General features: G+C 41.8%; 1 protein-coding gene across 1 annotated transcript in view; it reads right to left on the reverse strand.

The window, feature by feature from the left end:
* The window catches only part of LOC144505211 (uncharacterized), a 94,380-nt gene that overhangs the window by 44,731 nt on the left and 21,770 nt on the right, over positions 1–27,879 (reverse strand). The window contains exons 3-5 of the mRNA XM_078231195.1: positions 18,298–18,523; positions 12,378–12,608; positions 10,854–10,961 (exon numbers count right to left, since the gene is read on the reverse strand). Of these exons, the coding sequence (XP_078087321.1) occupies positions 10,854–10,961; positions 12,378–12,608; positions 18,298–18,523 (565 nt within the window). The remainder of the gene's footprint in view (positions 1–10,853; positions 10,962–12,377; positions 12,609–18,297; positions 18,524–27,879) is intronic.

The following is a 27,879-nucleotide window of genomic DNA, read 5'->3' on the forward strand; positions in this document are numbered from 1 at the left end:
TGGTCTTGGGCAGAGTAGGAGCCATGCCAAGCTGTGATACAACCAGAAAGAATGCTTTCTGTGGTGCATCTGTAAAGGTTGGTGAGAGTCGTAGCTGACATGCCAAATTTCCTTAGTCTTCTGAGAAAGTAGAGGCGTTGGTGGGCTTTCTTAACTATAGTGTCAGCATGGGGGGACCAGGACAGGTTGTTGGTGATCTTGACACCTAAAAACTTGAAGCTCTCAACCCTTTCTACTTTGTCCCCATTGATGTAGACAGGGGCATGTTCGCCTTTACACTTCCTGAAGTCAATGACCTTCTCTTTTGTTTTATTGACATTGAGGGAGAGATTTTGTTGCCGCACCAGTTCATCAGATTCTCTATCTCTTTCCTGTACTCTGTCTTGTCATTGTTTGAGATCTGACCCACTACAGTGGTGGCGTCAGCAAACATGAAAATCGAATTGGAGGAGAAATTGGATTCAGAGGATACAGAAGAAAGAGCAGACAGTCAGAATACTTCATCGGTTTACACAAATCCGTCCTGATGGTCAAGTGGATTATGACAAGCTAGGGTGCAGGAAGCCACATAGACCAACAAGGGTGGCATGGTAGCACAGTGGTTGGCACTGCTGCCTCACAGCGCCAGGGACCGGGTTCAATTCAGGCCTTGGGTGACTGTGTGTAGTTTGCACGTTTTCCCTGTGTCTGCGTGGGTTTCCTCCGGGTGCTCCGATTTCCTCCCATAGTCCAAAGCTGTGTGGGTTAGGTTGATTGGCCATGTTAAGTTGTCCCCTAAAGTCAGGGGGATTAGTAGGGTAAATACGTGGGGTTACAGGGATAGGGCATGGATGGGATTGTTGTCGGTGCAGGCTCAATGGGCCAAATGGCCTCCTTCAGCACTGTAGGGATTCTATGATTCTTTGAAGATACAAGTCTGAATTTTTGATCATGCTGAATTACATAATGTCTGCTGGAAAAACACTCAATTGCAGCATGTCTGGACTAGAGAGGTAAAAACCACCTTGTGTTTCAGTCTCAATTGCTAAATAGAATAATCCTGTTCCAAAGGCAAGAGGGAACTCTCTCCGAGGTATCCTTTTCTTCATCTTCTTGCTGTACACCGCTACCTGACTGTAAGGTCTCATTCTCCAAAGGTCTGGCTGTCTTTTTGGTAGTCATGATGTGGAGATGCCGGCGTTGGACTGGGGTAAACACAGTAAGAAGATTAACAACACCAGGTTAAAGTCCAACAGGTTTATTTGGTAGCAAAAGCCACACAAGCTTTCGGAGCTCCAAGCCCCTTCTTCAGGTGAGTGGGAATTCTGTTCACAAACAGAGCATATAAAGACACAAACTCAATTTACATGAATAATGGTTGGAATGCGAATACTTACAACTAATCAAGTCTTTAAGAAACAAAACAACGTGAGTGGAGAGAGCATCAAGACAGGCTAAAAAGATGTGTATTGTCTCCAGACAAGACAGCCAGTGAAACTCTGCAGGTCCACGCAACTGTGGGGGTTAGAAATAGTGTGACATGAACCCAATATCCCGGTTGAGGCCATCCTCGTGTGTGCGGAACTTGGCTATCAGTTTCTGCTGTCCCGAGGCATGGTACATTGGGGAAACCATGCAGATGCTGCAACAACGGATGAATGAACACCGCTCGACAATCGCCAGGCAAGACTGTTCTCTTCCTGTTGGGGAGCATTTCAGCGGTCACGGGCATTCGGCCTCTGATATTCGGGTAAGCGTTCTCCAAGGCGGCCTTAGCGACACACGACGGCGCAGAGTCACTGAGCAGAAACTGATAGCCAAGTTCCGCACACACGAGGACGGCCTCAACCGGGATATTGGGTTCATGTCACACTATTTCTAACCCCCACAGTTGCCTGGACCTGCAGAGTTTCACTGGCTGTCTTGTCTGGAGACAATACACATCTTTTTAGCCTGTCTTGATTCTCTCTCCACTCACGTTGTTTTGTTTCTTAAAGACTTGATTAGTTGTAAGTATTTGCATTCCAACCATTATTCATGTAAATTGAGTTTGTGCCTTTATATGCGCTGTTTGTGAACAGAATTCCCACTCACCTGAAGAAGGGGCTTGGAGCTCCGAAAGCTTGTGTGGCTTTTGCTACCAAATAAACCTGTTGGACTTTAACCTGGTGTTGTTAAACTTCTTACTGTCTTTTTGGTGTCAGGGGAACCAAAATGGTGGATATCAGACAAATAGAGATGAACGCTCAAAAGTGGCATCACAATCAGCATAGTGTGAAGAACAAAAGGGGTAAATTACAGGTAAGTATTTAGCTCATTGGTCAGTAATAATGACCAGGTGATCTGTTTTTGAGAGGTTGGTGAAAGATAAATATTGGCTCGGACACTAGTGCTAATCTCCCAACTGTTCTTTGAAATACTGTCATGGGGTCGCATGCATCAACTGCAGAGCATCAACATTGATTTAATGCCTAATCTGAAAGATGGAACCTCCAACAACATAAGGTGTTCTCTGTACTGCACGAGGACAAAGAACTAGATTTTTGAGCACAAGTCTTTGAAGTGGAACCTGAACCCACAACCTTCTGACAGATGAGAGTGTCACCAACTGAGCCACAGCAGCCACTAACCTGCCATAGACACACGAATAAGGAGGAGGAGGCCATTTGGTCCCTCAAGCCTGCTCTGCCAGTTGATAAGATCATGGCTGGTCTGATTGTGGCCTCAACTCTACTTTCCGGTTTACTAACTGGACTATTTGACTCCCCTGGCAATCAAAAATCAATCGAACTCAACCTTAAAAAGATTCAATGACCCAGCCTGCACTGCTCTCTGGGGAAGAGAATTCTATAAACCAACACCCCTCAGTAAACAAAATTCTCCTCGTCTATCTTAAATGAGAGACCCTTATTTTTATACAATGTCATCTGATTCTAGTCTGTCGCACAGAGGAAACATCCTTTCAGCATCCATCCTGTCAACTTCCCTCAGAATGTTTCTATAAGATCACCTTTCGTTTATTTTAAACTCCAATGGATACAGGCCCAAACCTATCCAACCTTTTCTCATGGGATAACCCCTTCATCAGGAAGCAGTCAAGAGAATCTTCTCTGAACTTCTTCAAATGCAATTATGTCCTTTAAGTAAGGAGACAAAGCTGTACATAGTCCTCCTGATGTAGTCTCACCAACATCCTGTACAGCAGCAAAACTTTCTTACTTTAATATTCCATTCCCTTGTAATAAACACCAATATTCCATTTGCCTTCCTGATCACTTGCTGTATCTATTAGGGCGGCATGGTGGCACAGAGGTTAGCACTGCTGCCTCTGTGGGACCCGGATTCGATTCTTGTCTTAGTCAGTCTGTGCAGAGTCTGCATGTTCTCCTCGTGTCCGCATGGGTTTCCTCTGGGTGCTCACAGTCCAAAAGATGAGCTGGTTAGGTGCACTGGCCATGCTAAATTCGCCCTCAGTGTACCTGAACAGGTGCCAGAGTGTGGCGACCAAGGGATTTTCACAGTAACTTCATTGCAGTGTTAATGTAAGCCTACTTGTGACACTAATAAATAAACTTAAAACTGATGTGTGATTCATGTACCAGGAAACCCAGGTCTCTCTGTACCCGAGTTCTGCAATATCTCTCTATTTAAATAATACACTGCTTTGTTTTTCTCCCTGCCATGTGGACAAGTTCACATTTCACCGAAAAGTATTTTACATGGACAAGGCCCTCAAAACCTCCCACTGAACTTTAGCAGAATGATCAGGAGGTTTATATTTCGTAATCATATTGGCATTAATATACTTCAGAGCCGGAAAAAAAACACTTGAACCAATACAGCTCTTTACTCATCACATGGAGGGAAATTCCACCGGCAGGCACCAGATTTTATTGCTGCCCTGATCTGCCGGAATGAAAACTTGTTTACTGCAGGCTTCAGTTTCACAGAACAATATCATAATACTACATTTTACTTCACTCAGATCCAACGATGAAACCAAATTTCTCTATAACATTTCCATTCCCCTACAGTTCAGTTTTTCATAATCCATGCTGAAAATCTATGGTGTAGTTGTCAACTTCCTGTGTTTTATACCAGCAGTCAGCAATTTGGGCAGAGCTAGCACCAGCCACATAGTGGCTGAAATGTTTCTGAATTCCCAGTAACCTGCACACATTTGCAGAAGAGGCAAGCTGACACTCTTTTAAAAAGTCATAGTGAGCTTGCTGACTCCCAGACAAAAATGTACATGTTCACCATTTGCATTTTTTTTGCTCTTAAATTGCCACATCGTATGCAAGGTTTCCAGTTTTCAGAGAAAACAATTGCAGAATGTGGTCCCAAAACTAATACAAGTTCTGAAATCTATTGTAATGAAGCTGTTGGAACTTGAAGAAGTGGTCTCAATCGTTGGCTCCTGTTCAGCTGCAAGTTGTTTTTTTTAAGCTGTTGAATTTTTTGAAGTTGTTTGCCAGCTTTTCCAAGGTTTGTCAGTTGATGTGCATGTTTCAAGCACTGTAGCCAGCTAAGCAGGTCTGCATACAATATACAGCAGACAAATGGGCCCTTTGGCCCATCTGGTCGATGCGGATATTGGTGCTCAACACCAGCCTCCTCTCAGTCAATTTTATTTTACCCTATTAGGAACCTCAGACATTTTTCCTGTTCGTCTCTCTGTCCATGCCACTTTAAAATTATAACTGCCCAAATGATCTTCTGTGATTGCTTCTAACTGGGAGCTACTCTGAGCAGAAAAAAAATAATTCTCCACACTCGGGATCACAGCAAAGTTTCAATCTTTGGACATAGTCAACTTCTGACTACCACTGAGATTTCGTCAGACGGTTTCTCCTTGTTCAAAGAGGGCAAAGAGAAGATCCATGTTTAACCGGTCTATTGTCAATCAATTGAAGAATGCCAGAAACCTATGCAGATTCAAAAAAGACAGTTTTTAAGGATGTTAACCAAACATCTCCAAATCAAATGCTGGTCACAGACCAGCTGGCATCAGGTTGAAGCCCTTTCAATGCGACTCCACTTCCATTTAGTAAGTGCACAAATGGTGCCCCCTGCTGTTTCATTTCAGAACAATCATAGGGACAGGTAGGGAACAAGGATGCAATAAGTGATGGAATTAGGAAATGTGAATTGGACAAGAAAGGGTTCACTTATGCTAACACCAAAATATTTTCAGCTTTATTTTGCTCTACTTCCACTCGCATCTCAGCTCATCTGCTTCTGAAACCCTTCCCCTTACCCTAAACTTGACTATCCTAATGCACTCCGAGGCGGCATCTCAACTTCCACCCTCCATAAACTTCACCTTTCCAAAACTCTGCTGCCTCTATCCTAACTTGCACCTAGTCCTATTCATCATCACCCCTACCCTCACAGTAGCTCTTGGTTAAGCAACGTCTTGATTTTAAAAATTTCATCCTTGTTTTGAAATCCCCTCCATGGTCTCACCTTTTCCATCTCTAAACTCTTCTAACTCTAGAACCTCCAAAATATCTGCGCTACTCTCAACTCTAGCCTCTTGCACAGCCTCCTGTTGTTCACTGACCTACACTAGAGCAAAATGTCAAGAAGCGAGCTGGGGAACAGAATGGTTAGCACAGAAAATAGGTCATTTGGACTGTGGAGCATTGCTTGCGATCTCTGCAACAGCAACTTAGTTAGTCCCACTCCTCTCTGCTCTTTCCCCAAAGCTTTGCAAATATAATTAGATGTTTTTGAAAGCCACAGTTGAACCTGCCTCCACCACACTCTCAGGCAGCTTATTGCAGTTCCTGACCACTCACTGCATAAAAAAAGCTTTTCCTCGTGTCAACTTTGGTTCTTTTACCATTCACTTTCAATCTACCCCCCTCTGCTTCTCCATCCGTCTGCAAACCAGAACCGTTTTATGTCTTCTACTTCGCCAGAGCTCGCATGATTTTAAACACCCTTAGCAAATCTCCTCTGAACTCATGTCTATCCATATCACCAGCATGCCTATGTCTTCTTGAAATCTATCACTAACCCCCTCATAGCTCAGTATATTCTAAGTTGTGTGCCAGGCTACTATAGATCTAGTATTATGGAACTACACAGAGTCATTTAGTAATGAATCCTCTAAAGAAGATCATAATATGACAGAATTTCATGTTAGGTTTGACAGTAATGTGCTTAAATTCGAAACTTAGATTTTAAATTTAACCAAAGCCAATTGTTAACTCAGAGGGCTGAGGCAGATTGGGTAATCAGACCAAAAAATATCACAGCTGATAGATAATGGAAAACATTTAAATAAATGATTCATAATTCTCAAGAAATATACATTCCCTTGAGTAATGAAAATCCCACTGGAAAAGTGGCCACAGCCATAGCTAAGCAAGAAATACAGTACTAGATTAAAACTACGAGGCTTGTAGTGTTGCCAAAAATAGTAATAAACCTTGAGGGCTGGAAGAATTACAAAAATCAGTAAATGATGACCAAGAAACTGATGGAAAGGGAGAAAATAGAATGAAAATAAAGCAAGAGCTTTTAAAATTATGTAAAAAGAGATTCATTAAAGTACAATAATAAAAGCAAGAGAGCTTTTAAACTAATAAGAGCTATGAAGATTATGGACTCAAAGCTTTAACCCCATTTTCTCTCTCCACAGATGCTGCCAGACCTGCCAGAGTTTTTCAAGCACTTTTATGTTTTTGTTCTGTTAAAGTACATGCGGGTCCCTTCCAAGCAGATACAGGAGAAATTATAATATGAAATAAGGATATGGCCAAGATGCTAAACAAATATTTAGTGTCTGTCTTCACAGTAGTAGACAAAAGCATACAGGAAATTGTGGGGATTTAATGATTCCTGGATTAGAATGTAACAAAATATATCCTCACTTTTCAAGGAAGAGAGAAAGAAAACAAGGAATTAAAGGCTAGTTAGTCTGACATCAGTGTAAAGGAAAATACTAGAATCTATTATTAAGGATGTTGTAACAGGGCATTTGCAAAATCACAATAATGTCAATATTGTTTTTATGAAAAAGAAAGTGTTTGTTGAATCTATTACAGTTGTTGAAAGTGCAACTAACAGAGTGGATAAAGGGTATTCAATATTCATGATTTATTTGGACTACCAGAAGGTATTTAATAAGGTGCCACACAGAGGTTGTTAAACACAAATAGGTCTCAAGGAATTAAGAGTAATATGGAGAGTATTAAAATAAAAACAGCTGCGTACAGAGTGGCCAAAAATAGTGGAGAAACAAGTGATTGGGAAAAATTTAAGAAACAACAAAGAGAGACTAAGAAAGCGATAAAGAAAGGAAGAATAGACTATGAAGCTAGGCTAGCAATTAATATAAAAAATGATAGTAAAAGTTTTTATAAATATATAAAAAGGAATAGAGTGGCTAGAGTGAATGTTGGACCCTTGGAGGACGAGGGGGGGGAGTTAATAGTGGGAAATGAGGATATGGCTGAGTCTTTAAATAAGTTTTTTGTGTCGGTCTTCACGGTGGACGACACAAATAGTTTGCCAAATATTAACGATAGAGGGTTGGCAGCAGGAGAAATACTTAATACAATTAATGTTACCAGAGAGGCAGTGCTGGGTAGACTAATGGGACTGAAGGTGGACAAGTCCCCGGGTCCGGATGGAATGCATCCCAGGGTATTGAAAGAAATGTCAGAGGTAATAGTGGATGCGTTAGTGATTATTTATCAAAACTCGTTGCATTCTGGGGTAGTGCCGGTTGATTGGAAAACGGCTAATGTTACGCCGCTGTTTAAAAAAGGAAGGAGACAAAAGGCGGGTAACTATAGGCCGGTCAGCTTAACGTCTGTAGTAGGGAAAATGCTGGAATCCATTATTAAAGAGGAGATAGCAGGGCATCTGGATAGAAATGGTTCGATCAATCAGACGTAGCATGGATTCATGAGGGGAAAGTCGTGCTTGACGAACATGTTGGATTTTTATGAAGATGTGACTAGGGCGGTTGATGGAGGAGAACCGGTGGATGCGGTGTTTTTGGATTTCCAAAAGGCGTTTGATAAGGTGCCCCATAAAAGGCTGCTGAAGACGATTAGGGCACACGGAGTTGGGGGTAGTGTGTTAAAGTGGATTGGGGACTGGCTATCCGACAGGAAGCAAAGAGTCGGAATAAATGGGTGTTTTTCCGGTTGGAGGAAGGTAACTAGTGGCGTGCCGCAGGGATCGGTACTCGGGCCGCAACTATTTACCATTTATATAGATGATCTGGAGGAGGGGACGGAGTGTAGGGTAACGAAGTTTGCAGACGACACAAAGATAAGTGGAAAAGTGAATTGTGTGGAGGACGGAGAAGTTCTGCAGAGAGATTTGGACAGGCTGAGTGAGTGGGCGAGGATATGGCAAATGGAGTATAACGTTGAGAAATGCGAGGTTATACACTTTGGAGGAAATAATAACAAATGGGATTACTATCTCAATGGAAACAAATTAAAACATGCTACCGTGCAAAGGGACCTGGGGGTCCTTGTGCATGAGACGCAAAAGCCCAGTCTGCAGGTACAACAGGTGATCAAGAAGGCAAATGGGATGTTGGCCTATATCGCGAGGGGGATAGAATATAAAAGCAGGGATGTCTTGATGCACCTGTACAGGGCATTGGTGAGGCCGCAGCTGGAATACTGTGTGCAGTATTGGTCCCCTTATATGAGGAAGGATATATTGGCATTGGAGGGAGTGCAGAGAAGGTTCACCAGGTTGATACCGGAGATGAGGGGTTTGGATTATGAGGAGAGGCTGAGGAGATTGGGTTTGTACTCGTTGGAGTTTAGAAGGATGAGGGGGGATCTTATGGAGACTTATAAGATAATGCGGGGGCTGGATAGGGTGGAGGCGGAGAGATTCTTTCCACTTAGTAAGGAAGTTAAAACTAGAGGACACAGCCTCAAAATAAAGGGGGGTTGGTTTAAGACAGAGTTGAGGAGGAACTTCTTCTCCCAGAGGGTGGTGAATCTCTGGAATTCTCTGCCCACTGAGGTGGTGGAGGCTACCTCGCTGAATATGTTTAAAGCGCGGATGGATGGATTCCTGATCGGTAAGGGAATTAAGGGTTATGGCGATCAGGCGGGTAAGTGGTACTGATCCACGTCAGATCAGCCATGATCTTATTGAATGGCGGGGCAGGCTCGAGGGGCTAGATGGCCTACTCCTGCTCCTATTTCTTATGTTCTTATATATCATCATATACAGAGGATTGGTCAATGGACAGAAATCAGAGTAGGAATAGATGGATCATTTTCTGGGTGACAAGTTGCACTTAGTGGCGTACCACAATGATCGGTACTAGGCCCTCAACTACTTGCAACAAAATCAATGACTTAAGGTAAAAGTAAGCTGTGAAGCACACGCAGAGGGAGCAATGGGGTATAGACCAGTTAAGTGAAGGAGTAAAAAGGTGGCAGATGGAGTGCAATGTGAGGAAATGTGAAATTATCCATTTTTTAAGAGAAAATAGAAAACACAATATTTTCCCCCAAAATGAGTGCTTAGTGAATGTTGGTACAGGAATTTGAGTGTACCTGCACACAAATCACAATGTTGACATGCACATACAGAAAATAATTAGGAAGGCAAATAGTAGGTTAGCCTTTGTGGCAAGGAGGTTTGCAGGCAAAAAATTAAGGAAATCTTGCTGCAATTAGATAGGGTTTTGGTGGGAACACTCCTGGAGCAGTGTGTAAAGTCTGGTCTCCTTACCCAAGGAAGAATAATTGGGTTGCTTAGAGTGGGTGTAACAAGGGTTCAGTAGAGTGATTCCTGGGATGAGAAGACTATTCTATGAGGAGAGATTGCAAAGAATGAACTTATATTCTCTGTACTTGAGAAGAATAGAAGGTAAGCTCATTGAAATGTATAAAATGTACACAGCACCTGATAGGGTAGTCGTCGAGAGGGTAGTTCCCATGGTCGGAGAGTCTAGAATGAGGGATCACCTCTGGATTAAGTGTTGGCTAATTAGGACTGAGATGAGCAGGAATTTCTTTATTCAGAGTGTTATGAAGTTTTATGGTCACCATTAGAGACTAGCTTTTTAATTCCAGATTTTATTAGTGGCAAATTCTCCAACTGTCATGGGATTTGACCTCACATCTCTAGACATTCATCCAGACCTCTGGATCACCAGTCCAGTCACATAACCACTGGCCTCCTCATACTGCTCTTTTTTTAACATTTCCATTGGCTCCTAGTCGAGCAACATGTCAATTTTAAAATTCTCAGCCTCATTTTCAAATCCCTCCTAGCTCTTGCTCCCATTTCCCTAACCAATGCAACTGTTAGAGATGAAATCAGAAACCCCAAGGTATACTATGAAGTTGGTCTGGACCCCAGCGTTTTTGATTTTGCATTGATTTTGGCATTATGCCGAGCATAAGGTGATTCGGTCCAGGTATGATTGGGGGCATTTTACTACACTGAAGTTGCGGTACAAAATGTTGTTGTATAATAAACCTTTACTTTTCCTACAAGCATCCCTTCACTTTCTCGGACTAAGAAAAAGACAGGGAATGGGAACAGAGCCGATTTCTGGGTCTAGCAATATCTCATAATTAGGCAGCAAATAGTGCCTCCGGAGTCGAAAGGGAAGCCGTAGTTCTATTGAGGGTCACAAGTGGAATGGATTTCTTGCGATACCTGGGTTACATTATGAGCATCAGTGGGTTAAGATACTCACTGCATATCTCCTGGCTACTGGCTAAAATGCCTGCACATACTGGAGGAATTAACCAATTTCTATTTTAGACTGCTAGACAGAATGCCATATGGAAATGAAGCAACTCACTTTAGAATAATAGAAAAGCCATGTCAAATTATCAACCTGGCTAAAATGCCGAATTTACCTCCTGTCAGTTGAAGATGCAGCAACGTCAGAGATCGTGGTTGTGTAGTAATTTGCAGCCTTGTTCGCACCACTCTCCCGGCTGAAGTACGTGTCAATACACGAGGCGCTAAAGAGGACAAAAAGAGCATGAACTTTTCCCAAATTCACACATGCAAAAGCACTCTGCCATCAAAGTTACATGGGGGCTCATCTTAATACAGAGTGGAAAATTTCCTGCAACAGCTCTCTTGCTCATCCTCCATAACCTCAGTTGAAAAACTGGGAAAACTCCATAAGAAAGCATGAAGTATTTCTGTGGCTCTTCCACTGAAGTTACAGTGGACGAATGGAAGAAACACCAACTAACTTTAAAGCCTGAATGTTTAAAGCACAAAAAAATTTAATTTCAGTGTCAAGTTCCCTCTATATTCATCCTATTGAACGATTCTTGGTAAGGTAGAAACACAGAAGTTGATAACACAAAAGATATATTTGTTACAACTCCATGTCTGGAGCAAAAAAGTGCAGGTTCATTTGTTCTTCTCTACATTTTTTCACATGGTTGTTAGTTGCATCATTGCATCTGGGCTGTCTGTTATTTTCTACTAGCGATGATGCCAGACATACTATATATCCACAAAATTTGTGAAGGCACTTTAATAGTTATACCAAGTCATCACATGTTTGCTATCAATTGCTGCTTGGCAACTGTGGTCACAAGCAATGTTCCATGCAAACTGCATAGCTGTGCAAAAAACCTGAAAGTTCCTGTGCAGTACATGCACAAAATTGGCCCATTTAAATTATCACAGCTTCGTAATAAATGTTAAAAGGGTTCAGCACTGAAATAAATTACCTACAGACTCAAAAAAGAAGTAACATTGGTCACAAAAACCCTGGCGTGTTGCCAGTCTGCTCGGATGAAAATTAAAGGGTCAGAAAGCAAGTCAATCCATGGAACGTCCAGAACATTCTTGGTCAACTGTTCTTTAAAAAAACATTCCCTTTGTCCTTGTGATCAGTGCTTCCTTTGACATGTGATTGAGCCTGGAATTGTAGGCTCAAGTCCTCCATTTCAAGACATAGGTGAGTTCTTGAGCCCACGTTCGCCATCCACATGATCGGGGGTGGTGGGGGGCGGGGGGATGCTGACAGGACTTCCATGGCAGAATGGGGGGGGTTGAATTTATACATGCTCTGATTGGGGCACCCGTTAAAGATGGCACCCCGATTTCTGTGCAGCTAGACTTTGCTGGAAAGTTGAGACTCTGCCCACTGCTTTATGGCATGAAACACGCCCCCTTTATTTTTTGGACAGCATGGTAGAATCTGGAGACAGACATGCTAATTTTTTTTCACCAGAAATAACACATTTGTCATTTTTTGGTAAGATTCACCCCCATAAGGTTTCAACCGAGCATGGACAAATCCACATCGGGCAGCGAGGTTTCATTTCACATCATGGAACAAAAAAGTGCTGAACTACCAGTTTAAAACAAAAGCAAAGGAACAGGCAAGGAGATGGCAAACTTTCAGAACTCACCAAACTCATCACATATGGATTTGTTATCCCCTAGCGTTGGGTGTTCAAATGTTTCACGACAGTAAAGAATCTTGGTGTTCTGGTTAACCAAAAGGATCCCTCCAAGAGCCAATAGCTGTGCTTCACTGACACAGTCAGCAGACGCCTTCTGAATTCTTTTCCGTATAGCCCGATAGCGACAGTACTGGGGGTAGCTTAATATTTTAACTCGTGGTCGATCATCTTTAAATCCTAGAGCACAAAGAAGTTACTTTGGTAACATCAAAGACTTGCCTGCACCAATTCATCACATGTAAATGACCTCTGCTTTAGTCTGAATAGATATAGGCAGTTTATTGATTACCTCATTGATTGTATCACTATAGTAGATGTGAAAAATGATCCAACTTACAAGACAAAGCTCTCATGAATATCTCGGCTATTGCAGTGGCCTGTCCAGGGGTCAGTCCTGTGAAGCACAGGGTGGGAAGCTAAGCCTTTGCTATCTGTTTTGATTCATTTCAAACAACCATGGCCACATACCTTCCCCAGCTTAAAAAAACACATGGGGGGACTTTCACTTCATAAAGGGCAGAGTAATTTGATAGGGCTGATCATCAGCTCACAGTAAAATCTGTCCAATTTTCATCTCTGTGAGTTCAATGAGATGAAATCAAGTGGGTTCAACAATAAACAAGTAATCTGTTCCAACAGATAAATGCCTGGCCAGCCAACAGTGAAAATTGTCCCCAGGATTTTGCATTCTTCCCAAAAACACCTTGTGACAGCAAATAGCTCCACTCTCCCTGTGCACCCAGCACACACAAAGGTCCTCACACACTTGATGCACGCACCTCTATTCCAAACCCACCCTATTAAATACATGCCAAACTTTCCAACCCCAACATTCACTATAATGCATTGCAGTATCTACCAACCTAGCATGAGAACAGACAATAAATCCTCATTGAGAGATGGAATTTGTGTAAAACACAGCAACAGTAATCCAAAAATGAAATACGAACAGTAATCGGGATACATATTAGCCAAATTCTGGTGGGGGAGGGAAGGAGAGGAGGAGGGCCAAGATATTAGGGAACATGCAAGAGGAAGACCTTAGAGCTGTCAGGAATTGAGAATAATAAAATGGTCTGGATACAGAGATGAATGCAAATTAATAAACTATCTCTAACAAGACTAAGTTGTTGAAGTATACTCTTAACACCTACCGTGGTTAACAAATTGCCTACCCTAGCTGCTGCTGCTTGGGAGTCTATCCAGGGATTATACACTCCTAATGGGCATTGCAAATTAAAGCAACAAAGAGATTCACCAGGCCACATGACACTGTCATTTTCTGGTGAGAGTATTCGGCTATTTTCAAACTTACTGCCACCTTTAAAAAAAGTGGGACCCGTAAAGTAGAGAAGAATTGACAAGTAAAATGCTTAGTTCATTAAAAAAGGCATAAAAGATGATAGAACAAACAAAGCAGGTTATATATACAAAACATCTGATCATTACCTCAATGCTGTTTGCAAATTGGCTGGCTGGCTTCTTACATTACAACAGTAACCACACTTCAAAATAAAAAGAATTTCCTTGCTTTAACATGCTTTGGGACATACCAAAGTAGTGAAAGGCATTATAGAAATGCAATGAATGAAAACAATAAGAAATTGGATGCAAATAATTTAATAAACTAAAATAGCTCTCCAATTAGTCATCTGGACTGTACAGATCAAAAAGGTGCCACATTCCATCCCTGCTCTGTGCCAAGTTAATTTATCTTAGACAGAGTCAACAGTATTGGTGTAATAGTCAGCTTTAGTGTCTCAACATTAGAGAGTAGGAAAATGTCAGGTTTAGTATTTCTGACTGTCATCCAGCATTGCCCACAGGAAGCATGACATTTGAATGTCTGACAGCAGCAGAAACCGTCACCACCAAGTGCCTCCTTTGGCCAAATAACCAGCTGGCATTCAAATGGTTGGAGTGAATGGCCACTTGAGCAAAGTGGAGGAGAATTATCCCAGGTATATTCTCAGAGAGGGGAGAAAATCAACAGGGGAAAAACAAGGATGAAAGATTAAGACCAGGTGGCAGTGTAAGGATCAATTTGGTAACAACACAAATGAGTGAGGAGAACATAACATTGTGATTACAGGTAAAGGAATCCAGTGAAAATATTGAAGATAGCTGCAATCTGAAAATGAACAGGAGATGGTGCCAACAGAGATGGAATGTTTCACTAGTAGACTTATTAACCTAGGCACAGGTGTGGTATTGTTATTAAGGGACTATATGAACAGGAAGGAAGGGGTGGAAGCTGAAGCAATAAGGGTAGGTATTAATAGCATGGTCCTTAAGTAATATTTGTTCATTTTATTTGATTGCCTGCTCAAGAAGTACTGGTGAGCTGTTTGGGCAAGTAAGAGAGTGCAGGGATTATGACGTGATAATCACAGGAATTTCACGGAAGTACAAAGATTAGGACAAAGATAGTGAGTTACTCTTTTAATGCGATACAAGGAAAAATGCCACATTGGATATTCAATATCAAAACTACACAGGTAAAGGTAAGGTTAATGTGATTACGGAGCAGTTTTGTTCAACCATCATGTGTGAAGCTCCTTTAAGTGCAAATGGGCAGGAATTTGGAACAGCATGGAAACACCCCATGAAATCTGGAATGATAACTTTTTTTCTAAATGAGCCTCCTGAGTTCAATCCTGCTCATATGCTCACTTCCCCTTGCATAGAATTATGTAAATTTACGGCACAGAAGGAGGCTATTTAATCCTCATGCTATCAATCTACAACAGTATGCATACTCTCAATCCCCTGCCCGTTAATATTTCTTTTTCAATTTATCTAATTTTTGTGTTAAATGCTATCACATATTCTACTTCCACCACTGTAACAGATCAGGCATCCAAATCTCAACAAATCTCTTTAATATCCCCCTTTTCAAGCAGTGTTTAAATCCCTCGTGCAAGAGGTTACACATAATTGTAGCAAAGAATTTGTCATTCTGCCCAGCCTTTGTGTGAAGAATTTATTTCTAATTCCCAGCTCATTTAATGTTTTATGATTATCTTGGAGAACTGAAATTGGAAAACAGCAATAAAAACTTTGAACCTCCCTTAGACCGCCAATTGCAAATGATTATACTCAGCTTAATGAGGGTATTCTTCTGTAGAAACAGCACTCCCTTTCTTTCGGTGAAACAAACTATGGTTTATTCAGATCATTTTAGTTAGATTTGTAATCAGTCTACATACCTGCTCACCCAAGGAAAACTTTTTTAATAAGAAATTGAACTGGAAAATGGGTCCAGTAGCAAAGCTACAGCGCTCACCTTGAAGAAAGCTACTCACAAAAATCTACTGATCTCTGTGGCATGAATTTCCCCTTCCTCAACATCAGTTTGAATCTGATGTCAAGTCAAAGTGATCTCCATCCATTCAACAAGTGATATCATCACGCGGGATACTCAGCCAATCATTTTTATGTATTCCCACAGATAGCAAACAAGGAAATAAAATGCAGTGATTTTCCAATCACTTCAATTACAGAGAAAAAAAAAGAATGATCAGGCAGAGAGACATCCTGGGATTAAGGTAAAAACTGCAAAGATTATAAACAATGTTTTAAAAAACAATTAAAATTGAGATTTCATCACAATGGGGAAATTTGGCATTCCACAAATATAAAGCTAGTTCTTTTCAGGGTCAGTGGGGCTATTCAGCAGTAACTCAGTCCAACTTTAAAAACCGGAGTCACATCTCATCTAACAAGGTTTGACTTCTTCAAGGCCTTTTACAGCAAGGCTAACAGCATAAAAGGGCAGGTTCGTATCAATTCAGTGATTTCTGGGGGTGGAGGGAGGGGAGGAGGTCTTCAACAATATATCCAATGGGGACACGTAAAATATCTGGATTTTCACATTTAACTGCATGTACAGGTTCCTGTAATTGCTGTCAGTTTGAGAAATCATGATGATGACACTGACAGTTTTGTTCTCACTGTTACTGAAAAGTACAGGCCAGATAAAAATAATCTGGATGATTCATACAAAAGCATTGACATTAGTTACACCACGGAATATCTATCACCTGCTGCTGGGATATTTTATAATCCCACAAGGTCCTCAGCAAAAGCACTGGGGCTTTAAAAAATAATCACAGCACAAAATCAATGGACAGGTCAGGACCAAGCTCATCCTTCTTGGTTTGTAAACATTCCCTGTCCAAACTCATCAATGTACTGTAGACTTCTTCCTTAAACATCACAAAGACTATTGAGACTGCTCAATGTTCAAGTTCCTCTACACATCACTGAGGGACCAGTTAGCTCAGTTAGCTGGATGGCTAGCATGTGCATCTGATTATTACCAACATCACAGAGTTCAATTCCCATTCCAGCTGACTTGGGGCCGGTCTCCTCACCCTACTGGTAGTAAAAATTACAGAACTGTGGTATACATTTTTGATCTATGCTGCTTGTGGAGGGGAGGGAGTGACAACCAGCAAGGAATTCTCAGACTGAGAATCAGGATCACAGTCTGGCAGCTCCATGACTGACCTGTACTCCTCTCAAGCTCTCGCTATATATGCAGAACCGGCTTTATAGCAATAAACCAAAATATAGTCTTTGATTTGATTTATTATTGTCACATGTATTAGTATACAGTGAAAAGTATTGTTTCTTGCATGCTATACAAAGCATACTGTACATAGAGAAGGTAAGGAAAGAGTGCAGAATGTAGTGTTACAGTCATAGCTAGGATGTAGAGAAAGGTCAACTTAATGTGAGGTAGGTCCATTCAAAAATCTGATGGCAGCAGGGAAGAAGCTGTTGAGTCTACCTACTCGCTTAAGGAGTATTCCAGCTGTATGACTCTGAAGCACAGCACTGCACGAGGTTAGATTATTGAAATCCAGAGTCCTATAAATGTTAGTTCCATTGCTCACCATTACCTCATTATTTCACCACTTTAAAACTTAGCAATTACTGGATTTGTATCAATGCAGTGTCTTGATTAGCTAATATTACAGGTAAGGATGCAACTAAGGAATAAGCACTTGATTAACCTTGGCTGCTGTCACAAGTACATTCCTGTAGGATTTAATAATTCCACGTGAAAATGCCCGTATGTCCACGATGGTCCAGTTACCAGCCAGTTTCCTGAACATACATTTGTGTTCCACTATGTACCACTCTGAAAATGGGACAAGGCAAAATGCTTCAATTAACTGCAGCAATTTTCACATTGACTTTTGATTTTGTGAAATGTGTGCTAATCCCAGAGGGAGGCCATTGTCTGATACATTACACCTCCCTGTCTCCCAGTTACTTCATTTTGTTGGTTTTTTTGAACACTTTTTTTTAAGTGAAAGGACCTTATGACAAGTTGATCCAGACCTTAGCAGGTTTTATTGATGCGCCAGGCGAGCTGAGCCAGAGGCAGCTTCAGTGAAGGAATCAAGTCAGGGAATTGATGGCTAATCCACTTAACCTGCAATTTTTGTACTGTGTGAGGAAACTGGAACAAGTGGAGGAAACCCACGCAGATAGGGGGAGAATGAGCAAAGTCCACACACAGTCAACCAAGGCCAGAATTGAACCTGGGTTCCTGGTGCTGTGAAGCAGCAGTGCTAACCACCATGCCACTGTGCCAACACGGGTATCCAAAATGGGCAATTGTGATCAATAGTATGACCGCACCATGCTCAGTCCCACTTTCTACTGCTACCAAAGTCAAATTGTGGTTTGTAAAAGTGGATGAGAATTAGCTGGTCCAGGAGAAAAATCATCATTACGTGATTCACAAAGGCCGGAGAGGAAAACAGGAGGGACACGGACTTGGTCACTGCTTTAGCCCTACATTAAGATCCTTTATAAATTCAGCTCACACACTGACTAGAAGAATCCTCACCTGAACTTTCAGATTCATTTTCCACATTGTTTGAGGGGTGGCAGCAGCGTGAAGGTGGTCTGACATTCAGCTCAGGGTTCTCCTCGCAGCCACTGCTGTCCAAACTGATAGTGCTGGATTTGGCTTCCTTGGTGTTTGTAGCCCATTGTGAACTCTCAGTGCACACCCATTTCGCCAAATCTTGTAGCCGGATAATTATTCTTTTGGAGACTGCAATGACCTCATCCTATCACAAGAAAAAATAAAATATACCCAAGCTTTAGTAAGCTTCAACCGGCTAATTATTCAAAAGCAAAAGGACTTGCAGAAATTCTCGTCATGTCCGTCTGAAACATTATAAAGCACTTCCCAAACAAATTAATTACACCTGATGCACAAATTATTGTGTGAACAAAATCGTACAACTGAAAAGAAGATGAATGGCAGCAGGTTCTGGTAATGGTGGCTCTGATTGAGGGAATAATGTTGGCCAGAAATCTGGAAACCAAAACAGGACCTGGGTTCAGCAGCTCAGTTGAAAGTTGACAACCTCCAACGACAAAGGACACTTTCAATACTTTACTGGAAATGCCAAATAGATGGGGAGCTCAAACTTTCCAATTCAGAGGAAACAGTTATAATAATTCGAAACAGATTTCAAAAACCTAATATTCTTTATTTGTTTTTCAATCAATGTTTAACAAGTCATTTTAACTAAATATCATAAAAGCAGATCACTGATCCATAAACACCGAATTGGATTTTGGATTGGATTGGAGCGAGAGAAAAAGCGAGGTTGAGGACGAGGCTGAGAGCACGGTTCAGAGCACGGTTGAGGACAGAGCCAAGAGGATAAGGAGCAAGATTGAGAGCTGACCCGGGAGGATAAGGAGCGAGACTGAAAGTGGAGCGAGGAGGATAAGGAGCGAGACGGAGGGTGGAATCGGGGGGGGGGGGGGGGTAAGGAACGAGACTGAGAACGGAATCGGGGGTATAAGGAGTGAGACTGAGAGTGAAATTGGGGGGAATAAGAAGCGAAACTGAGAGCGGAATTGGGGGGATAAGGAGCGAGACTTAGCGCAGAGCGAGAGGATAAGGAGCCAGACTGAGAGCGGAATTGGGGAGATAAGGAGCGAGACAGAACAGAATTGGAGGGATAAGGGGTTGAATGCACTGCTGCTGCTGGGTCTCAGTTGACATCCAGATTTGGAGAAAATAAAGTGTGATGTCTTAGGGAATTAGGTAAGGGTTTGGTTACTCAGTATTTCATTTATTTTGTTAATTTATATTTAAATGCTGCTACAATTTTTGGTATCCAAGGGTTTCTTCATAATGTGTTGTAAAGCAGTGGTAAAGATTATTGCAGCAGTAGGGTTTACTAATTAAAATAAGATAAATGTAAATAAGTTAAAAAAATACCTAAAACACATCTGTATAATTTTTAAAAACCAAAATAAATACCTGAAACATATATCAGTGTAATTAGGAAACATATAACTTTTAGTTGTAGGTGGCACTTAGTTTTAATAAGCACAGTAAATTGCAACATATGTAGCAATTATTCCAAGTTAATTAAGAAAGCAATTAAACGAAATTAACTAAATAACACAAGTAACAATGGTGGCACAGGTGTTACGTTGCAAGTATAGACTGTGAGAGCTGCTAGATGCCAAAGTGACCCAGGACAAATTGTCTACAGAAAGTGTAAGCAGCTAGAGGAATTCTGAATCAAGATTATTGATCTGGAAGCTGAACTGCAGACACTGTGCAACATCAGGGAGAGGGACAAATACCTCAACACTCTGTTCCAGTGTCACACTGACGTCTGTTCTGAACCGAAGTGAAGGACAGGGAGACTTGACCATGAATGAGGCAGATAAAGGGACCTTAGCAGACAGCAGTGGAAGAACCTCAGACTTTGCAGTCATCAAACAGGTTTGAGGTGGAGGAAAGCGAGATGAGCAAGGTGCAATAGCAGACTGGCCATGGCACCATGGTACAGGAAGTCGGCCAAGTGGGCTGAGCAAAACGTTATGTGGTGGCAGTAGGCGACAGTATGGTGAGGGGGATCGACACTGTTCTCTGCAGCAAAGAGAGAGAGCCCAAATGGCTGTGTTGCCCGCCCGGTGCCCCGGTTTGGGACATTTGCTCAAGGCTAGAGAAAAACTTAGCAGGAGGGAAGGAATCCAGTTCTCATTGATATATGTAGTTATCAATAACATAGGCAGGACAAGAAAAAAGGTTCTGCATAGTCAGTAAGAAGAGCTAGGCACCAAATTCAGAAGCAGAACCTGAAAAGGTGATAATCTGTGGATTATCTGAGCAAACCTGCAAACTAGCATAGAGCAAATAAGGTTAGTAAGATGAATGTGTGGCTCAAAGACTGGCGTGAGAGTGGGGGTTCTGGTTCATGGATCACTTACATCAGTAATAGTGAAAGTGAGTGTCATATTGTTGGGATCAGGCTGGGCCGAGTGTCTTGTGAGCTACATAACTAGGAAAGCAGAAAGGGCTTTAAACTAAACAAGTAGGGCAAGAGATCAAGCTTGAGAAGATTTGTTTTTATTCGTTCAGGGTTGTGGGTGCCACTGGCTGGGCCCACATTTATTGCCCATCCCTAATTGCCCTTGAACAGTGTGGCTTGCTAGGCCATTTCAGAGGGCATTTAAGAGTCAATCACATTGCTGTGGGTCTGGAGTGACATAAACCAGGTAAGGATGGCAGATTTCCTTCTCTAAAAGACATTAAATGAACCAGATGGGTTTTTATGACAATCAACCATAGTTTCATGGTCATCATTAGACTTTTAATTCCAGATTTTCATTGAATTCAAGTTTCACCATCTGTTGTGGTGGGGTTCAAATGCAGCTCCCCAGAGCATTCTCTGAATTATCAGTCCAGTGACAATACCACTATGCCTCCCCAGTAGCAAATCAAGGGATAGAGTCAAGGCAGGAAAATATAATTGTAATATGGGAGTTGAGGGTTGTGGAATAGCAGGAAGGGACAGACAGATAAAATGCAAGAACACACCAACAATCAAGACTAGATGTTACAAAGACAACAAAAAGGCAAAACTTAAGATTCTGTATCTGAATGTGTGGAGCATTCATAATAAAGTAAATGAATTCATAATGCACATTCAAGTGAATAAATATGATCTGATAGCCATTACAGGGTCATCGCTGCAGGATGACAATGATTGGGTTCTGAATTTTAAGGGTTTAAATAACATTCAAGAAGAATAGGAAGCTGGTTAAAGGTGGAGGGGTAGCACTGTTAATTAAGGATGATATTGGAGAAATAGTTAGAGATAATCTTGGTTCAGGAGATCAGGATGCAGAATCAGTCTGGAAGGAGATTAGGAATAGTTGGGAAAAGAAGTCACTAATGGGAGTGATCTGCAGGCCCCCTAACCATAACCACAACATAGGGCAAAGTATACAAGAAGAAATATTGGGGGCTTGTAATAAAGGGACAGCAATAATCATGAGTAATTTTAATCTACATATAAACTAGAATAATCAGATTGGCAGTAGTAGCCTGGATTAGTAGTTCATAAAATACTTTTGAGATAGTTTCTTAAAGAGCACCACATTCTGCAGCAGATTTGTATTGTGTAATATGACAGGATTAATGAATGTTCTCAAAGTAAAGGCACCTCTAGGTAGCAACAACCACAATACGATTGAATTTTACATCCAATTTGAAATGGAGAAGAGTGGGTGTAATTGTATTTTAAACTTAAATAAAGGCAACTATGTGAGCATGAATGCAGAGCTGGGTTAAGTGAACTGGGATATTAGGCTAGACCAATTGAAAAGCAGTGGCAAACTTTTAAAGGATATTCCAGAAAGTTCATAAGCATATTCCTACTACAAAGGGAGGACCCATGGTGGTTAAATAAAAAAGTTAAGGAAAGTATCAAACTTAAGGAAAAAGCAGATAACAGCAAAGATGAGGGTCAGGCCAGGTGTTTGGCCAGAGTATAAAAAACAGCAAAATGACTGAAAGGTTAATCAGGAGAAAGAAATTAGAGTATGAAAGAAAGTTAGCTAGAAATTTAGAAACAGAAGTCAAGGGTTTCTACGGGTATTTAAAAATACCTGTAAGTAAAGTGAGTGTTGGTCCTCTACAGAGTGACAATGGGGAGTTAATAGTAGAAAATAAGGAAATGGCAGATGACATGAATAAATATTTAGCTTCTGTCTGTACTATAGAGGATACAAAGAAATCCCAGTAATAGCTGTAAATCTAGGTGCAAGGCAGAGAGGAACTTGGTGAAATTACAATCACGAGGGAAGCCTTATTGAGCAAACTGATGGAGCTCCGAGCTGACAAATCTCCGAGTTCTGATGGACCTCAACCTAGGGTCTTAAAAGACTTGGCTAATGAGGTTGTAGATACGTTGGTGGTAATTTTCCAAAAGTCACTCGATTCTGGAAAGGTTACATCAGACGGTAAAGTAGAAAATGTGACCCCTCTATTAAAGAAGGGAGTGAGGCAGAAAACTGGAAACTGTCAGGTAATCAGGAAGAGTCAGCATGGTTTTATGAAAGAGAAATCATGTTTAACCAATTTATTGGAGTTTTTTGATGGAGTAACATCCACTGTGGATAAAGGGGAGCCAGCAGACATACTCTTCCGGGATTTCCAGAAGGCATTTGGTAAGGTGTCACAAAGATTATTGCAGAAAATAAAAGTTTATGGTGTAAAGAGTGATATATTAACATGGTTAGAAGATTGGATGGCGGACAGAAAACAGAGAACATGCATAAATGGATCTTTTTCTGATTGGCAGGATGTGACAAGTGGAGTCTCGCAGATGCCTGTGTTGGGGCCTCATTTTTTTACACTTTGTATCAGTGAGTTAGATGAGGGGAGTGAAGGCATGGTAGCTAAATTTGCAGATGACACACAGATAGGTAGGAAAATATGTTATGAAGGGGTCATAAGAAAGTTGTTGATGGATGTAGGTTGAGTGAGTGTGCAAAAATCTGGTCGATGGAGTAAAATGTGGGAAATGTGAAGCTGTTCACTTTGGCAGGAAGAAGAAAAAGGCAGAGTATTACTTAAATGGAGAATTGCAGCAGAATTCTGAAATGCAGAGGAATCTAGATGTTCTTGTGCCCCAAGTCACAAAAGATTATTATGCACACATAGCAATTTATTATGAGATAAATTGAGCATAAACATAAGGATGTCATACTTCAGTTATACAGGGCATTAGTGAGTCCACATCTTGAATGCTGGGTGAAGTTTTGGTCTCCTTATTTAAGGAAGGATATAAATGCATTAGAGATGCAGTTCCAAGGAGGTTTGTTGGATTGACACCTGGATTAAGCAGGTTGGCTTATCAGGAAAGGTTAGACAAATTGGCCTTGTTTCCACTGGAGTTTAGAAGAGTGAAGAGTGACTTAATTGACATATATAAGATCCTGAACAATCTTGACAAGTTGGACGTGAAAAAGATGTTTTCTTTTGTGAGCAAGTCAAGAACTAGGAGGCATGGTTTTAAAATTAGGGGTCGCCTTTATAGGACAGAAATGAGGGGAAAAAAATTATCTTAGAGGGCTGTGCGACTTTGGAACTCTGCCCCAGAAGACAGTGGAGGCAGGGCCATTGAATATTTTTAAGGTGGAGGTAGAGGGAATCAAAGATGATTGGGGGCTAGATGGGAATGTAGAATTTGAAACAAATCAATCAGCCACAAATGATGGAACAGACTTGAGGGGCTGAATGGCCTATTATAGCTCCAATGTCATATGTTCAGAATTCTTCATTGGTTGGCTATTTGTTTTTGTGAATTAGACTCATGAGATTCTGAGCAAAATCCTGAAGGAAAAGCAACCGTTGAACATTCCATCATTATACCCCTTCCAGAACAAAACAAAACTATTTCTCCAACCAGTAGTTTCCCAAAAACTCCTTTGGATTATCACCAATTTTCCCTCCTAGCCATGGTAATATTCTATGACAATAGATGGGAATAAATGTCTGCTACATTATGTCTCCTGATCTTGTCCCAGAACGGACAAGATCATGCCACAGAAATCCTCATTTACAGATGTAAATCCTCATTTACTGGCCTTGGAATTTCTCCTGGTGTAGGAGTCTGAAAAACTTTTTGATTTTCTTGCAAGCTGCATCTTGTATTCTTCAAATTCAATTTCCATTTGAGAATATCTATCCATTCTTCAAACCTTACCGCCATGCCCTTTCAATACGCTGCTACATACAATGCTTCCCCATATTCAGACTCTCAGGGCCCGATTTTGCCATCAAGTTGTGCCCATTTTCGGGTGCAAAAACTTGGTAAAGTCGGGCAAGAAGCGAGTAGCGCGATCCGTGCCAGGTCCCCCTTTACCAAGGCCCGAAAGTGGCCGCGATCGGGACAGTGCCTATAACGGATGGGATGGCCATTTAAGTGCATTTCCATGCATTTAAATTGACTTAATGGGCTGCACGTCCAACCTTACGGCACTTCCCCCTTTACCACCGCATTCGCCCGTGAAGAGTTGCCGCGAAACAGACAGACTCCACATAAGTCCGATTTGGGTGCTCCAGTTAGTGAGGAGGTAAGTGCCGAGCATCTGACAGCTCACTGCTTGAGATCAGTGGTGGTGGTTGGGGGGGGTTAGAGAGAGAGAGAAAGTAATCCAACGGCTCTCTGTTTGAGATCGGTTTGGGGGTGGTCCGCTGCCACTGTGCCTGTGATCAGTGAGGGGGAAGGGGAGCTGTTGCCACTTTGCCTGTGATCAGTGAGGGAGAAGGGGTTCTGCTGCCACTCTGCCCGAGATCGGTGGGGGTCTGGTGGGAGCCCACTATCAGTCTGAGTGGCCGAGGGGATGGGGGATAAAGGGGTCAGTAATGTTGTGGAGGTGGGGCAATGTCTGTGGAGGCCAGGGGGAGGCATTATGCAGCCTGGGAGGGATGTGGTAGGTGCCGCGTTCTATTTTTTTTTTCTGCGCATGCGCAGCTGGAGGCGATGATTGGAGCTGCAGAATTTCGAACACGTTAAGCCCCGCCCACCGGCTTCTGCAGCACAATTCGGAACTGCTGATATTTTTTCAGACAGAGTGCGTATGGGGGCACCTGAGAACGGGTCTAAAAGTTGGATCTGAAACACTCCCAGTTTCAAGTCCGTCCAGCACTTAGAATCAAAATGGTAAAATAGAGCCCTCAGAGTTCCATCGTTTGGCTTAAAACTGATCAGTTCCCCAGCCTTGATCTAAGCCAGAAAGGGACTATACTGTGATCACAATGGCTTCATCAACCCGCTCCCCTCCTCTACCACATAATCCAAAGCCTCAGCTGTTCCCCCCTCCTCCAGAAACTAAAAAAATAAAATTCTTGTATGTTCTGCTCCTAATCTTCAGATCAGTTCTCAAGAAACAAAATACTGATTAGTTTGTTGGAGATTGATTGAATGAGTAAGCATTTGGAACCATTCATAATTCTTTTGCATCACGGCTGCGGAATCTAATGGGCATTACCATCAGAATCATAGACTTTCTACAGTGTAGAAGTAGGCCATTCAGCCCAAAATGCCTGCACCAACAGCAATCCCACCCAGGCTCTATCCCTATAACTCCATGTATTTATCAATCCACCCAAAATTAAGGGGCAATTTTGCATAGCCAATCAAACTAACCTGCACATCTTTGAGTGTGGGAGGAAACTGGAGCACCCGGAGAAAATCCACACAGACACGGAGAGAATGTGCAAATTCCACACAATCACCTGAGGCCAGAATTGAACCCGGGTCCCTGCCGCCGTGAGGCAACTGTGCTAACCACTGTGCCACCTGTGCCACGCAGGCCTGGCTGTTACTTTCTAAACTACTTAACCTACGTTGCACAATGCACTTTAATGAAACATAATTCAGTAGCTATCTTTCCTGTTTACCAATTATTTTTTACCTTTGAACAGAATACATCTGTATTATGAATTTCTGTATGTTTTGTGACCAGAGTCTTTTCTTCTTCTTCAATAGTTAAGAATCTGTAGTTTTGCATTTCTAATTTTTTGGTATATAAAATGGCCCCCCAACCAAACCAACAATCAGGGGATTTAATTAAACTGCCACAAACTTATTTTTTCCTGTTCGCTTATTACTGCTAAAAATACCACAAAAAGATAAACCTTTTTCAGTGAGGGGTAATTGGTTATTTACAGTGATGAGTAATAACCACTGTTGAACAGATCTAACCCGGAAAAAAATAAATTTTGTGCAATGTTCAAACATCTAGTAATTAATCATAGTGGAGGAATGTAAACTAATTGATTTTTTTTACAGCTTGTTCATTATATTTCCATTTCAACTTTCACTCCATGTATGTAACCCAATCTCTATTTCACGCTAAAATTAATATAATTGATTTGATATTTATGCTTCTCATTTCCCGGTTGGCTGGCTGTGAGAATTCTTTACTGCAATTGGCTGCTTGGACAGCTTGATTACATCACTGCACCTCAATGCTGGGAATCTCCAATAAACAATGTTCCAATCCATTGCACATCAAGAGAGCCATAGCTCTCAACACAGAGATCGTTAAATCCCTCAGCACAGCTTTCTCCAAGGTCTTTGCTTCACCACTGACTACAGAAACTCAACCATTATACAGAACCTTTCACCTAAACTTCAATCACATTTCACTATAAAAATTCCACCCAATTACACAAGAGAAAAAAAACGAGTTGATTTCTGCATTTAGCAGATTCAAGTAGCAAATACCACATCCTCCAACTCACTGTGAACAAAACCAAGAGATCCACCAGTCATAGATACATAGAATCACTTACACATTCCTTTAACAGTTAGTAAGCACAGATTTATGATGATTCAACAGTTCAGTCTTATCAGAAGAAATATTTAAAATGTCTCATCTATCTTTTCCTCTATTTGTAACTGCTTTTATCTGCTCATTCCAGGCTGCTTACCTATCATTAACATCAATGTTTTGTTCTTTTTTCCACAGTCTTCTTTCAAGTAATCAATGCTTTCTAGTTTTGCTGTTGAAACTTTGGGTGGAATTTTCACCCCCCGTAAGCCATCATCAAGAATGGTGACATGGGTGCAAGATTCCACGAGAATTGGGAAACCAGATTCTTGCCGGCGAGATTGCATTTCCCAATTTTCCACGTCCATCGCCGATGATATAATGAGGTCTCCGCCCACAAAGGCTGAGAACCTCATTGTAATACATTTACATAAATGCTAATATTATTAGCAAGCCCGCCCAGCCACATGATTCCCCCCCCCCCCCACCTCACTTAAAATTCATACCTCACCAACACAACCTGTGCTGGGAGGCAGTGCCAGGGGTGAGCCCTCTGAGGATCCCAATTAGGATTGGGGGTTCCCGTTATGTGTTGTGGTGGTGGCGGGAGAGTGTGCGCCGAGGCTTCTGAGGGGCGGGGCGGGGGGGAATTTGGCAATGACAGGGGAGTGGACACTGAGACGGGGGGGGGGGCGGGCAGGAGAGCTGAGGTGATCCTGCTGCAATGGTTGCTGGTTGTGGGGGGATGGAGAGCCTCAATGGTTGTGCTGTTAGGACTGGGTGGTGGTGAGTGGGAGGTGGAGCGGGGCAAGTATCTTTG

The sequence above is a fragment of the Mustelus asterias genome, chromosome 16 (assembly GCF_964213995.1).
Source record: "Mustelus asterias chromosome 16, sMusAst1.hap1.1, whole genome shotgun sequence".
NCBI lineage: Eukaryota > Metazoa > Chordata > Chondrichthyes > Carcharhiniformes > Triakidae > Mustelus > Mustelus asterias.